This window comes from Oncorhynchus clarkii, chromosome 7 (genome assembly GCF_045791955.1).
Source record: "Oncorhynchus clarkii lewisi isolate Uvic-CL-2024 chromosome 7, UVic_Ocla_1.0, whole genome shotgun sequence".
In the NCBI taxonomy this organism is placed as follows: domain Eukaryota; kingdom Metazoa; phylum Chordata; class Actinopteri; order Salmoniformes; family Salmonidae; genus Oncorhynchus; species Oncorhynchus clarkii.
The window spans coordinates 13,059,693-13,075,826 of record NC_092153.1 but is presented as its reverse complement, the minus strand read 5'-3'; the positions used below and the strand labels follow the sequence as shown (position 1 = coordinate 13,075,826).

Sequence of the window (16,134 nt, the reverse complement as noted above, 5' to 3'; positions counted from 1 at the left end):
ATGTGCAAACATTTCTAAAACCATGTTTTTGCTTTGTCATGGGTATTGTGTGTAGATTGCTAAGAAGCTTTTTTTATTTAATCAATTTTAGAATAAAGCTGTTGCGTAACAAAAATGTGGAAAAAGTCAAGTCGTCTGAATACTTTCTGAAGGCACTGTATACTACCATTTCCTCAGCGTAGTAGGTCTGAATTTCATGGGATTTGGGTGCGAGTGTGAATGTCTGGGTGTGTGTGCGTGCGTCGGTCTTCCAGGCGTAGGGACAGTTCATCTTTCTGGCCTTGCCTACGACCCTCTCCCACTAGGCTTAACCCAGGGCACTTCTCTCAACATGCACAATGGCAGACAGAAAACAGACATCTAGTAACCACCAACACTCGGTTGGTGAGTCTGTGTTGGTGTAGGGCTCTGTGGTACTAGAGGGGAACTCCTACACTCTGGCTACGCATTCCTTTCCTCCATGACCATTTTCACTGCACAGCAGTGTGTGTGTGTGTGTGTGTGTGTGTGTCAGAGGAGCGTCAGGTTTGGGACTCTAGAGAACCAGCACCAGGCAGACCTAGTTCCAGAGCAGATTTAACCCCACAGCTACTGCAGCACAAATAGCTGCTGTGTGGAGCGTTCAAGATCTGATTTCTAAGATGGTTTCATACACTAGGAGCAGTGGGGTTGCTTATTATCATGCTAACCCAATGGACTTTATGGCATTTCCTCACACAGAAATACAACACGTAGCCTAAAGCAGCGATTCTCAACTGCTGGATCGCGACGCAAATTTGGGTCACAGGAGGTTTTTCATAGTGTTAACATAAAACTCTATAAGCAATGCTATTTTGGAAGTCTCAAACCAGTGAGTTTATTACTGTTAGGTTCTAATTTTCAGTGTAAAAACTCACTATAAAAGCTCAAACCAAGTTTATTCTTCCCAGAGGGCCAATACAGCTGCATTAGACAAAGATACTTCACACAAGCACTGATATTGAACCCTTTCTCCTATGTTGAGCCTTCCCCTACACATCTGAGCAAACATTGTATCTTTCTTGCTAGGCAGGAAACTAACTAACACTTAGCGTGACCTGGGCCCCTTTCCATCACTAATCCATGGCTCTCTCCCCTTATCAATGCCTGCCACGTGATCATTTTCCCTACACTCAGTACATTCCAAGCTTAACCACCAACTTCTGGTGTAGCCCCTCAGCTATGACACTCCTCAGGTCTATATTACAACAAATGATGAACAACATTTCAAGTTCAGAAATCCAAACCTATCATTAACGTTCTTCATCAAGAATATAGGGCAAGATTTCATTAATGACAATGAAAGAGGTTGGAATGTTGTTCCCTTTTCATAGAATTGCTACATTTACTATCTATATAACATTTAAAAAATCCAGATTGTATTTTGTCAATTCTTTTCGCGATGAGAATATTGGGTCGGGACTGAGACAACCTGATTCAATTTGGGTCCCGAGGAAAAACCAGTTGAGAACCACTGGCCAAAAAGGTCATGAAAATCTATACCAAACTTAGAGGGATGACATGAACTTATCCATTGCAAAATGTTTTGCTACATTGGTCACTAATGAATTCCTACACGACCACCCACACACACAGGATGGCATGAGTGACTCCAAGGCACCTTGAACCTGTCAGGTCATATACACCCTACACCACCGCTTAGGTCCCAGAGCAACAATGCTGTCATTGTAAATAAGAATTTGTACTTAACTGACTTGCCTGGTTAAATAGCGAGAGGGAGCGAAACAGGATGTAGAACTAGAGAAAGGAGTTAGCTAGGCCTTAACAGGCATGAATAATCAATATTTTTCACTGTGGGGGCAGGTATGTCAGAAAAAAGGCTTGTCTAATGGATAGGCTCACTCTGCGGGTGCCTGTGTGATGCGTGTGTGTGATGCGTGCGTGTGTGTGTTCGTTCCTGTGTGTCCCTGTGTAGGACAAGGCATCACTAATGCACTGCCATGGTGAAGCATGTGTGTTCAAAGTCAGCCTAGTGAGAGGCCAATGCTATTAATAGTATGTTAGATATGGTAATCTTGGTTGGACTGCATTTCAAGACCTGAAAAACATACAGTAGATATTTTAACAGCACTTTCACTCACTGATCTGTGTGACTAGAACTTGTACTGGGTTGGAGGTCTTCTCTGCAGCCTGGTACCATCGTCCTCCTCCTCCGACCCAGGCCCGGACCCTACAGGAGTACATCCCCTTGTCAGACCCCCTTACCCCCCTCACCACCAGCCTAAACTCCCCTGGCCCTGTCCGCTCCAGCCCCACCGAGGGGGACCCGTTTGAGACCACCCCGTCACGGCCCAGGCTGACCGCTGTGCGTCCGTCCACAAGCCAGGTGACCTCCAAGGCCAGGGAGGCCAAGTTACCCGCGGAGACAAGGCAGGTGAGGGTCAGGGTGTCGTCCATGTTGAGCGTGGTGTTGGACATGGCCACGACAGACAGGGAACGAGCTGGAAGGCGCAGGGAGAAGACAAAATGGCTGCCGTTAGAACCAATAAACAAGGAAACAACCCCTAGGTCCTAACTGCTATACACCTGTAGAACTGGACCGGTTGGATAAGTAGAAGCAATATGGTGAAAATATAGAACACTCCAGCACAGTTGGATATGGAGATACAAGTACTCACATCAAGAGAAGACGGAGTAGAAGGGACTCAACATGTAAAACTTGATTAAAACCATCCAGATCAAAAGAACCAACAGTGAGAAGTTGAAAGACCCACATATAGAAGAAGATCAAGGATTACTATTTATTAAAAAAGCCAATTTCAAAAGCTTTAGAATCCACAAAATGTCAAGTATAAATGGGTAACAATTAAAAGTGAATATACGCCAAGAATGATTTAGGCTAAATGTTAAGAGAGTTTCAAAGCTATGGAAGGAAAAGTCAAATTAAAACATGATACGACTCATGACTCCAGAGACTGAACAGAAGCGAAACCATTTTGAGGGGGTTATATTTCTCAAATTAAATCCTTGATACTGCTACTATAGGAGACTGGGATATCTGGTAGGTGAGATGACTTCACTATGCATATTTAGACAAGAGAGCCAGGACAAAGGCCCCTGTTAGACTTCTCCAATCCTCTTTCCTTTAGCATCTCAGTAGACAGTCAATAGTGGCTGCATGGCTACACTAGTCTGTACTTAGATACAGCATGTAAAGGAAGGCCCACAGTCCCTCCATGTTGTCTTCCTGCTAAGCTAGTCCCTCTGTCTCTCACCCCATTTTAAAATCACTCACCATGTAGGAGAGGTTTTGGGGGATACGGTGTCCCAGGCAACCACTGTGTGTGTGTTAGTGTGTGTCAGGGGTACCTCACACACCCAAGGATAAAGGCCTGACAGGGGGAGGGCCTGAGATGGATCTCTAGGTCAAGAGCCTCTCCAACACAAAGAAATGCTGCTAGGCTAAAACAAAGTAGGGGCCATAGAAACCACTCGACCATCCCCCAGATCCCTCTCTCTCAGCTGGTCCTAACCCTTCGATATTTGTACGTCTGTAAGGTGGAAACCATATTGTGGAAGCTCCATTGCACTGCTTATACCAATCCAGACTGTACAGATCTGCAAATATCTCGGGGTTAAGGTCAAAGGGGAGTGATTTAGGATCGGCTGAATGTTTCACACGCTAAAGTACACACAAAACACACCCCATCCCCTTTACCTGTAGGTGTGACTGCCACAGCTCCCATCTCCACAGTCTTCTCCACAATGTTCTTCCACTGACCCCCTTCCTCGTGAATCCATTCCCTCCCCGTGCACACGTACATCCCTGCATCAGCCTGCGTCACCCCGGCAACAACCAATCCAAACGCCCCATCTCTGCGAATAGCCAATCGGAGCCCTCCGTCAGCGTAGCGCTGGGCGGAAGCACTTCCTGTGACCACATCCCCATCTGGGCCAACGGTCAGGATGTCCACCAATGGGATACCTGGTCTCCGTAGCGACCAGGTCACGGACAGGTAGGTGGGATCAGTGAAGTGGCGGGTGACGTTGCAGGAGAGGGTGATGTCGCCACCCTCGGGGACCATGGGCTCTGGGGCCTCCGGGGCCACCTTCAGGGTGTTAGCAATGACTGTAGGGAAAGGACAGACAGTTACACTCCTAGCGTCGTTAATTTGCTGCTTCACTACAGCGACGTGGTTCTTTACTGCATGCTAAATGTCATAGTGACAGAGAACGCTAACAGATGTTGCCGTAAGCCAACAACATTTCAACATGTCATCATGTTCGTTCATCTTCATCGCCAAGAGTCATTACTGCTTTTATAATCCATGCAAAATATAATACCGATGTAAGGCTTACATATGCACATCTTCCTTATCTGCCCCTTCTCCTAACCCCCCGCTCCAACACACACACACACACACACACAAAAAACACATGGTTTAGGCTGTCAGTGAGGGGTGTAATGGGGGGGGGGGGGTGCTGCTGTCAACAGTATGTGTAAGGAGGGTTTAGATTTGATAATCACATCAGAGAGAGAAGCCCTGTTTACTCTGAACCTCACAGCTGAATAAACAGAAGAGAAATAGGGGGGAGCGAGCGAGAAAGAGCGAGAGACAGGCAATGTATGCCTGTACCAATGTCTGTTCATCTTACTCCCTCTCTTACCCTCTTCCTCACTCCCTCAGCCTCTAAACAAGAATGATACTGTGCTTTGAAGTGTTAATATTCTGATGGACTTTCTTACTCTAAACTTAGTTCGTTGCCATTCTACCAAGTCTTTGATATTGGACTTAGTGTCCTGGAGCTGCCAAATCACTGTCACACTCATCAGTTAAACATCCCCCAACTAGATAAACATATTCCTGTCTATATTCCTGTCAGAAAGCCATTAATGTTGAATGTGCTGAAAGCCATTCAGTGGATCATGAACAGTTGTCATAGCAGAAGCAGCATTCAGTCTGTTCAGGGCGGGATCAAAGAATTGTCAGTGGTGTGTGTGTGAGTACAGTGCATTCTGAAGTATTCAGAACACTTTACTTTTCCACATTTTGTTACGTTAGAGTCTTATTCTATAATGGATTAAATAGTTTGTTTCCCTCAATCTACACACAACACCACATAATGACAGCCTCAAGTCTTCTAGGGTATGATGCTACAAGCTCGGCACACCTGTATTTGGGGTGTCCCATGCAGATCCTCAAGCTCTGTCAGGTTGGATGGGGAGCGTTGTGGCACAGCTATTTCACGTCTCTCCAAAGATGTTCAAATCGGGTTCAATCCGGGCTCTGGCTGGGCCACTCAAGGACATTGAGACTTGTCCCGAAACCACTCCTGTGTCATCTTGGCTGTGTCCTTAGGGTCATTGTCCTGATGGAAGGCAAACCTTTGCCCCCAGTCTGAGGTCCTGAGCACTCTGGAGCTGGTTTTCAAGGATCTCTGTACTACGCTCCGTTCATCTTTCCCTCAAGCCTGACTAGTCCCTCAGTCCCTGCTGCTGATAAACATCTCCCCACAGCATGCTGCTGCCACCACCATGCTTCACTGTAGGGATGGTGCCAGGTGTCTTCCAGACATGATGCTTGGCATTCAGGCCAAAGAGTTCAATCTTGGTTTCATCAGACCAGAGAATCTTGTTTCTCATGATCGGAGTGTCTTTCGGTGCCTTTTGACAAACTCCATGCAGGCGGTCATGTGCCTTTTACTGAGGAGTGGCTTCCGTCTGGCCACTCTACCATAAAGGCCTGATTGGTGGAGTGCTACAGAGAAGGTTCTCCCATCTACACAGAGGAAATCTGGAGCACTGTCAGAGGTTCTTGGTCACCTCCCTGACCAAGGCCCTTCTCCCTGATGGAGCTGGCCACCCGGCCCAGGAAGAGTCTTGGTGGTTCCAAAAACTTCTTCCATGTGTTCCTGCGGACTTTCAGTGCTGCAGAAATGTATTGGTACCCTTCCCCAGATCTGTGGCTCAACACAATCCGGTCTCAGAGCTCTACAGACAATTCCATCGAACTTATGGCTTGGTTTTTCCTCTGACATGCACGGTCAACTGTAGGACCTTATACAGACAAGGCCAATCAATTTAAATTTACCACAGGTGGAATCCTATCAAGTTGTAGAAACATCAAGGATGATCAATGGAAACAGGATGCACCTGAGCTCAATTTCAAGTCTCATGACAAACAGCCTGAATACTTATGCAAATAAGGTATTTCCGTTTTTTTAATATATATATATATATATATAAAAACGGAAATACCTTATTTGCATAAGTATTCAGACTCTGTCATGAGACTTGAAATTGAGCTCAGGTGCATCTTGTTTCCACACACACATATATATTTTTTTTACAGTTGAAGTCAGAAGTTTACATAAACGAGTTAATGACTACAAACTAAATGTTTCAACCCCTCCACAAATTTCTTGTTAACAAACTACAGTTTTGGCAAGTCGGTTAGGACATCTACTTTGTGCATGACAATTAATTTTTCCAACAATTGTTTACAGACAGATTATTTCACTGAATCACAATTCCAGTGAGTCAGATGTTTACATACACTAAGTAGACTGCCTGTAAACAGCTTGGAAAATCCCAGAAAAATGTCATGGCTTTAGAAGCTTCTGATAGGCTAATTGACATAATTTCAGTCAATTGGAGGTGTACCTGTGGATGTATTTCAAGGCCTACATTCAAAATCAGTGCCTCTTTGCTTGACATCATGGGAAAATCAAAAGATATCAGCCAAGACCTCAGGAAAAAAAAAAAATTGTAGACCTCTTGGGAGTTCATCCTTGGAGCAATTTCCAAATGCCTGACGGTACCACGTTCATCTGCACAAACAATAGTACGCAAGTATAAACATCATGGGACCACATCGCCGTCATACCGCTCAGAAAAGAGACACGTTCTGTCTCCTAGAGATGAACGTACTTGGTGCGAAAAGTGCAAACCAATCCCAGAACAGCAAAGGACCTTGTGAAGATGCTGGAGGAAACAGGTATAAAAGTATCTATATCCACAGTAAAACAAGTCCTATGTCGACATAACCTGAAAGGCCGCTCAAAAAGGAAGAAGCCACTGCTCCAAAACAGCCATAAAAAAAGCCAGACTACGGTTTGCTACTGCACATGGGGACAAAGATCGTACTTTTTGGAGAAATGTCCTCTGATGGAAAACAAAAATAGAACTGTTTGGCCATAATGACCATCGTTATGTTTGGAGGAAAAAGGGGAGGCTTGCAAGCCAAAGAACACTATCCCAACCGTGAAGCACAGTGGTGGCAGCATCATGTTGTGGGGGTGCTTTGCTGCAGGAGGGACTGGTGCAATTCACAAAATAGATGGCATTACGAGGGAGGCAAATTATGTGGATATATTGAAGCAACATCTCAAGACATCATTCAGGAAGTTAAAGCTTGCTTGCAAATGGGTCTTCCAAATGGACAATGACCCCAAGCACACTTCCAAAGTTGTGGCAAAATGGCTTAAGGACAACAAAGTCAAGGTATTGGAGTGGCCATCACAAAGCCCTGACCTCAATCCTATAGAAAATGTGTGGGCAGAACTGAAAAAGCGTGTGCAAGCAAAGAGGCCCACAAACCTGACTCAGTTACACCAGCTCTGTCAGGAGGAATGGGCCAAGATTCACCCAACTTATTGTGGGAAGCTTGTGGAAGGCTAGCCGAAACATTTGACCCAAGTTAAACTATTTAAAGGCAATACAACCAAATACGAATTGAGTGTATGTAAACTTCTGACCCACTGGGAATGTGATGAAAGAAATAAATCACACTATTATTCTGACATTCAACATTCTTAAAATAAAGTGGTATTCCTAAATGACCTAAGACAGGGAATCTTTACTTGTATTAAATGTCAGGAATTGTGAAAAACTGCATTTTAATGTATTTGGCTAAGGTGCATGTAAACTTCCGACTTCAACTGTATACACACACGTGAAAATAAATATGAAAAACCTGTTTTTGCTTTGTCATTATGGGGTAACGAGGAAAAAAATACTTCAATTTTAGAATAAGGCTGTAACGTAACAAAATGTGGAAGAAGTCAAGGGGTCTGAATACTTTTCGAATGCACCGTTTACACGTCAAGGCCACTTTAGTTGGAAGAAAAAAATGATAGACAAGCGAGTCAAGCAAACACAAAACTGAAAGTGTTGGTGGAGAATGCGGTTTGTGTCGACACACCCATAGGAGAGGTCAGTAGACTGCCTCACCTACACAGGTGACTCTTCATACCAGAGTAAACTAATTTACACTACACGGTGTTACATCAATGGATCTCACTGTACTGTGTATACAAACCGTCTACTAGTTCAACTACACCACCATGAAACATTGTTTTACAGCACGGCTACAAGCAGCACTAAAAATCACCTAGTAGTTCAAGAGCACTTAGATTTTACAATATAATCTCACCCCTCTACCTGTTCCAGCTCTCCTCGTCAGCACAATTCACCACTAAGCCTCTTTCTTTTCCTCTCCCTCAGCTCATTGAGACAGACTGTTCAGAACAGGGCAACAGTCAGCTCAACAGAAATAACAACCCCCATTTGACATGAGATAAATACACCCATCTGGAATCTGCTCTCCAAGTGTGTGTGTGTGTGTGTTGTGTTAGAAGACTGAACATGTGTGAACATGAGTGAAATCAACACTTGATCGCCACTCACTAGTGTTTCCCCAAAGCAGCAGATCTAGGAACCGGTTTTCCCTCCCCAAAGCAGATTAGCATAATTGGGGTTAAAAGTTACATAGATGGACTGGTTCAGGATCAGCTAAGGAAAGTGCAGCTGTGTCCATGTAAGTGTACTGTAGTGTATACAGTATATAAGCAGACACGCGTGTGTGTTGTCTGACAAACACACCAGCTTAAGAGAGCGAGCCATGTGTAAGCAAGGGATATGAGCCGTGTTCAATAGATCACACGAACCACAATCACAGCAAGAGGACATGAACACACACGCGCTGTATGGGTCTTCACAACCAGCCAACCTCAGTATGTAAACTAGAAGTCATAATGGAGGTCCGACTAATCTAGTTTATAGTTAATACAGTTCTAAATGGATATACGGTGATTCCACACTGAGGGTTCAGACAGTCTATAAGTCTCTCATACTCGTCTGACCCACCTTTGAGCGCCACCCCTGCGTCGTAGTTCCCGCTGAAGACAGAGTCCGTACTGGGTGTACTGCAGAGGTACGTGGCGCTGTCTGAAGACCTCACTTCCCGTATCCTCAGCTCCACCACGCTGTCCCCCAGCCGCACCACGCTCAGGTCACCACTGGCCACCCGGTCGCTTAGCGACACGTCAGAGTACTTTGGTTCGAAGGTGGAGATTACATGGATAGACCCCGCCTCCCCCTGCTGCATGGTCCAATCAAAATCCTGCTCCCTGGGCCCCTCGTAGTCAGTGACATCACAACGCAGTGAGACAGGTTGGCCCTCCACACGGAGCAGAGGGCCAGGGGACACAGACACCACCCTGGCATGGGATACACCTAGAGAGAACACACACACGTCATTGACAGATACATAAAATCAGCTAAATCTCCCACACAATGACAGCGTTCCTACCACATCAGACTTCCTTAGCTAACCTCTTGAAAGTCTCTCTGCTTAACAATACACATACAGTTGAGAGATACATGGATATATTTAGCACAGGGCAGGCTAAATATACACTTAGATACTACCTTTGGTTTGATTCCTCTGTGATTCCAAACCCACAGTGTGTGTGTGGGTCTGTGTTCTATAAAAACACCCACATATTGACACCTGAACCCTAGCGTCGCTGCACTCAATGGGTGAATCAATAATCTGAAGTGGTTCCTCTCCTTGTCTAATTTCCTTTATTCCCACTGACATATGTGGTGACAGGTGAAAGCAAAGCCTATGGTAACATTTTGAAACTGGAGTAGAAGGAAAGCCACTACAGACCATTTAGACGCACACATACAGAGAGACAGTCTTGCTAGAGAAGGGAACAGCCTAGACCACTTACTCTAGCTAGAGAGAGAGAACACCTATATAAAGTACAGGCTTGTTTGGATGGGCATAGGGGAAAGAGCAGCAAACATGCACACACACCTGGCTTGTCTGAACAGGCTGAGGGGAAGAGCGTGCACATGCCATGGCCAGCATGGAGCAACACATGCTCCCCCACCCACACACACACACCACAAACCAAAGAACAGTATCAGGAAAAATGATAGAGGTCAGCTCATTTGGCAAGAACAAAGTGACGATGCACCAGCAGCTTTCAAAAGAACGACCCCACAGCCCAGAAATAGTCCCTGTTAAATCCCAACTGGAACAACCAAAGAGCAAAGCCTTCTGGGAACATTTCCATCACACTCTACTCCTAATGGTAACGTTGGCAGCATTTCAATATGATCCTACACCACTGCCTTAGTTGGTGTTTTGTAGTGATATGTTAATCACTAAGGGTCCTTGTTGACATACAGTATACTTAACCCTCTTTCCTGTCCTAGCGTGTTGGGACACTCAAGGAACTGGAGAAATAGACGTTTGAGGGAATGTGGTCCATAAAAACATTGCTGGAACAGTCTGGTTCTGGGAACGTCATCGCTTTGACTTACCCTACGTCATAAGAGAAGGGATATTATACTGGCCGGACACCACTTAGGAGTGTGACTAATATTATCACGCAAGTCTTAAGTCACTCTTATCCAAACAAACAGTCGGAGTCGTAGGGCCACAGAGTAAACAAGCAATATGAGACAGCCCAGTTAAGGAGAGGAAAGTGGAGACTTAACTGGTCAGGTGGTCTATGAGTAGTAGATCATGGATTTACCGCATCAGAAAGACCAACGGAACCATACAGCATCTGAACAGTCTTCCTGCTGTGTTCATTCTACAAACCCAAATAACGCAGGCTATCGGAAGCTCACTCACACACACACGGAAGAATGGGCAGTAGTACCCCATTCATAGGCGCCAACTACTTTCGGGTCTATTCACGATAGTATCTTCTGACCCAGGGAGTTTTGTTCAGAGCCCTGACGCTTGCTCTAACATTAACACGCATCGCTTGCGGTATGGTTGTGTCGACATAACGCATCTTTCATATATAAATATATCATTTTTAAAAGTTTAAATTACTACACACCTTTTTAGGGTTAATGTTCCCACATGGCCATATCACTTGTTTACGGAAGACATAAGTGGCCACCTATGCTAATTAGCAGTCTAGCATCCCCGAACAAACACCTGTTTGTAATCTGAGGAAGTATAGTTCGTCAACTGGAGACACAGTTTGTTGATCTGTGCAAAACTGCTGCACGAAGTCCATCTTCTTTTATTTGGAAGATTCTTTCTTGCCAATATGAAAGATAAGGGGCATATGAGCATATTTTGCAAAAATGGTTAAAACACTGCTGAAACTGCTGAAAACCACACACACAGAAGGGTTTTGGAGAGCTAGGGCAGTAGTACGTCATCAACATGTTTGGGGAGGTGTGCATGTATTTAATATTTAGGACAGGGTTGTCAAACTCATTTTCATTGTTTTTGGAGTTTGATACTCTGTCTAGACTTCATTTGTGATTTTCTGCAAACTGGAGAGACAATAAATGAATGTAGGTCCATTATCATTTCTACAGTTTCGATGGTTTTAGTAATAAAAGTATATTAATATATTAAGTTTGTATATTAAATACATTTACTCAAACCACCCGTGTGCAGTATACTTGACACCCCTGGTTTAGGCTATAGACCTAAAAATCATCAGCATGCTTCATATCGACTGGCGCCAAGCCAAACTGTTAGGAAAAATCAAATGTGTGCTCATGTAGTCCCATATTAAGACCTTAGCTTGAAAAACTGTCATTAATTGACGTTTTTGCCATGGAGATCTTAGTCACACAATTTTATACTAAAGAAAAATATGAACGCAACAATTTCAAATGATTTACTGAGTTACAGTTCATAAGGAAATCAGTCAATTTAAATAAATGAATTAGGCCTTAATATATGGATTTCACATGACTGGGAATACAGATATGCATCTGTTGTCATGGATCAGAAAACCAGTCAGTATCTGGTGCGACCACCATTTACCACACAGTGCGAAGTCTCCTTCACATTGAGTTGATCAGGCTGTTGATTGTGGCCTGTGGAATGTTGTCCCACTCCTCAAATGGCTGTGCAAAGTTGCTGGATATTGGCGGGAACAGGAGCACGCTATCATGAACGTCAATCCAGAGCATCCCAAACATGCTCAATGGGTGACATGTCTGGTGAGTATGCTGGCCATGGAAGAACTTGGACATTTTCAGCTTCCAGGAATTGTGCACAGATCCTTGTGGCATGAGGCTGTGCATTATCATGCTGAAACATGAGGTGATGGCGGCGGATGAATGGCACAACAATGGGCCTCAGGATCTCGTCACGGTACCTCTGTGCATTCAAATTGCCATCGATAAAATGCAATTGTTTTCGTTGTCCGTAGCTCATGCCTGCCCATACCATAACCCCAACACCACGAGGCACTCTTCACAACATTGACATCAGCAAACCACACACCCACACGATGCCATACGCGTGGTCTGCGGTGAGGCCCGGATGGAGGACAATGGAGGGGCTTAATGGCGATGGCAATTCGATGCATGGACAATCCATCATCTGCATTGGCCGTGCAGTATTTACAGTGATATGGCCTCTGCAGAAGTCTGGGCATTCATACTCCTTGCGGTTCGCCGAACAGCGCAGAGTGGTGCACGGAAAGCCAGTACGAGCTCAATTTGGCCTCTGTGTGCCATCGTAATTGCATCACAGCAGAAATAGGCTCTTATGGTAGAGAAATTAACATTAAGTTCTCTGGCAACAGCTCTTATGGACATCACTGCAGTCGTCAGCATGGCAATTACACGCTCCCGCAAAACATATGTGGCCCTGTGTTGTGTGACAAAACGGCACATTTTAAAATGGCATTTTATTGTTCCCAGCACAAGGTGCACTTGTGTAATGATCATGGCGTTTAATCAGCTTCTTGATATACCACACCTGTCAGGCAGATGGATTATCTTGGCAAAGGAGAAATGCTCTCTAACAGGGATGGAAACAAATTTGTGCACCAAATTTGAGAGAAAAGATTTGTGTGTATGGAATATTTCTGGGCTCTTTTATTTTTGATCATTAAACATGGGGCCAACACTTTACATGGACACTGAACAAAAATGTAAACGCGACATTAACTACGCTGTTTAGTGCAGTATTTCAGTTAAAATAAAGTGTATGAATACACTTTGAATGACAGACTTTCCTGCAGAATCCATACTGATCAGTCACGACGAAATGGCGTAGACTCCGGCTTGCCTCAAGAAAAATCCCCAAAAGAAAAAAATATATATCGTTATAATATGCATGAACTCTTCTGAACGGTTTCGGCTGGGAACTATGCGGAAGCCTTTAAAGCCGTAGGAAAGGGCGGACGGGCACACACCCCTGCTCCATGAAGGTGGGAGACATGTTAACTGGAGACATTTGATAATCTCAAGGTACCACACTAATTTAAACTCAGCCGCTCACACAAACAATGGCACAGGGAAGCCTTATGCGACGCAGAGTATACGTTGCCAGACACACACACTCCCCATCCTACACCGTTGTGAAATAAAATGGGTCCGGTCAACTAAACGAAAAGGATATTCCTGCCTTGATCACTGAGATCTGTTATTAGTCATTGGTTAGCATAAGTCCATCAGTGGTGGACAGTGCTCCAGTCCAAATTCAACTACATTAGTTAAATTGTCAACTGATCAATGTGATCTATGCGAATTGGACGGCTACCCATCGCGTGTTATGGTGCCTCCATGTAACTGGACCATTGTCAATGGTTGTCATCTTATCTTTTGATTAATTTAATGACATCAATTATCTCGCTCGTTCTCCTTTGATTGAACGATTAAAAGTTTCGACTGGGATTTAAGGCTCAAGAGCTGAAATTAAAAATTGCCACACACCTTCATCTGTGACCAACCACGGTAGCCTTCATGTAACTAGGAAGTTGGGCGTGGGAAAATCTATTCATATATTAAAAAAGGTTCGTTTTGGAAAAACTCAGTCATGTCATTAATTTAGGAGAAACAGCATGATCAGTAAAAATCTGTTGATAGCGTTGCCTTTAAATTAATTTGACTAATTGCTTTGTCAATGGGGATTCAGGTTAAGTGAAAACGTGCCCGCGTGTATATGTCAATCTAATATGTTCCACTAAACGACAGCACACGCGTTATTATGACGATATTATCAGACCGTTTGACAACACTTTTTCAAATATAACTTACCCATCGATAAAAACAAGAGTAGAAGAGATAGATGTTCCATTCTGCAAATTCGCGTCTTTTTTAACTCCCAGTTCGTTCCTTTGTCATTAAAATCCGCCACGGGTGAAAGGAGTCCTCTCGGACCTTCAGTTCAAAAACCCAACCACCGGCGACCTCTCAGAAATCCCCAAAACGCTGTCTACGAGAACCGACACTGGCGAGTAGACGTTCGGATATCCGTTAAATGGACGTGCGTACAGTGAAAGTCCACTGTTTTGGAGAGGGAGGGAACAACGTTGCCGTGTCCGGAAGTCAGTTTTTGGAGGAGGGGAGTAGCGGAGGGATTTTCACAGGTAGCTCTGTCTCATCTCATGTGGTCTCACTAGTAGCTATTTAGAGCTGAATAATAGGCCTACAGAATATCATCATCGATACAGTATGTGTAACGTTACACGGAACCCAAACCGGCTGCGCGCAGGCGCAATCATGCATACATTTATTTTGTCCCCTTACACCAAACGCGATCACGATACACGCAGGTTAAAATATCAAAACAAACTCAACCAATGCCATTAATTTGGGGACAGGTCGAAAAGCATTAAACATGTATGGCAATTCAGCTAGTTAGCTTGCACTTGCTAGCTAATTTGTCCTATTTAGCTAGCTTGCACTTGCTCGCCAATTTGTCCTATTTAGCTAGCTTGCTGGTGCTGGCTCATTTGTCCTGGGATGTAAACATTGAGTTGTTATTTTACCTGAAATCCGAGGATTAATCCACACATAAAACGGTCAACCGAATCGTTTCTAGTCATCTCTCCTCTTTCCAGGCTTCTCAATCTTTTAATTTATATAGTGATTGCATCTAAGTGGGCATCTGCTTCTATAAACCAATGAGGAGATGGGAGAGGCAGGACTTTCAGCGCGGTCTGCGTCAGAAATAGGAATGACTTCTATTTTAGCCCTTGGCATTGCAGACGCTGGGTGCAATAATTGATTAACATAGATTCCTACATTTATTTTGCAAAGCTAGCAGTGTAGTCAGGGTATTAGCCTATTGAAATTATGCTGTCAGATCATTTCACATCTACAAGGGGCCACTAAGAGGTGTGTAGTTTCAAGTTTTAAAGGGGAATTTAACTCAAAAATGATATTTTCATTAATCCACTGTTGATACAGTCCTACAATGTCTGGCATGTCAGCAGTCAAGTTGTCAAGATATTATGCAAGGGTGAGTCTAATCCTGAATGCTGATTGGGTAAAACCACATTCCAGCCGGTGTCTATTCCACAAGTTACTACAAGCTACATCTATGATGTTAAAGTGCCTATTTACTGTGTTCCATCTGACTGCGCAATCCACTGTCTCATTAGCCCAGCCAGGCAATTTATAAAGATGATCTCCACTATAAAAAGCATATAGATATTATCTCACATTTCTTTTAGACTAACATTTATTTATCAACAGCGGAGATTTGTACAAACCTTGCTGTCTGTCTCTCCGACATTTGCAATATTGTTTCAATGTTGAAATTAGTTATCCAGTTGTCGCATAGTAATGAACATGTCAGGATGAGAGAGACAGGCAGGCACCTTTTCTCAGCCAGTCGAAATCATGAATCAGCATAATTTTTGTGTATTTCTATTGACTGGGTCACGTACATAGATACAGAACAGAAAGACTTAACTACTGGGTCACGTCTCAGGCAACCAAACCAATAAAACAAACTACCAGCCGGCTTGGGTAGCAACCCCGGATTTATGTCGGGACTATATCTTGTGGATGGAAGGATGAAATAGTATGAATAAATTAATCCAAATATATATTTTTATTAAAATATGTAAATTCTTATT

The 16,134-nt window shown here is 43.9% G+C and overlaps 1 protein-coding gene across 3 annotated transcripts in view; it reads right to left on the bottom strand.

Moving 5' to 3' along the window:
• LOC139412905 (prostaglandin F2 receptor negative regulator-like) overlaps window positions 1–14,499 on the bottom strand; it is a 41,138-nt gene extending 26,639 nt beyond the window's left edge. For 2 of the 3 annotated variants that reach the window (XM_071159747.1, XM_071159748.1), the window contains exons 1-4: window positions 14,306–14,499; window positions 9,128–9,496; window positions 3,698–4,108; window positions 2,121–2,480 (exon numbers count right to left, since the gene is read on the bottom strand). In XM_071159747.1, the coding sequence (XP_071015848.1) occupies window positions 2,121–2,480; window positions 3,698–4,108; window positions 9,128–9,496; window positions 14,306–14,345 (1,180 nt within the window). In that variant the 5' untranslated portion in view covers window positions 14,346–14,499. Of the gene's footprint in view, window positions 1–2,120; window positions 2,481–3,697; window positions 4,109–8,414; window positions 8,472–9,127; window positions 9,497–14,305 lie in introns of those variants that run through there. The other variant, XM_071159749.1, reaches the window with a different exon arrangement.
• Between the last annotated feature and the right edge of the window lie 1,635 nt (window positions 14,500–16,134).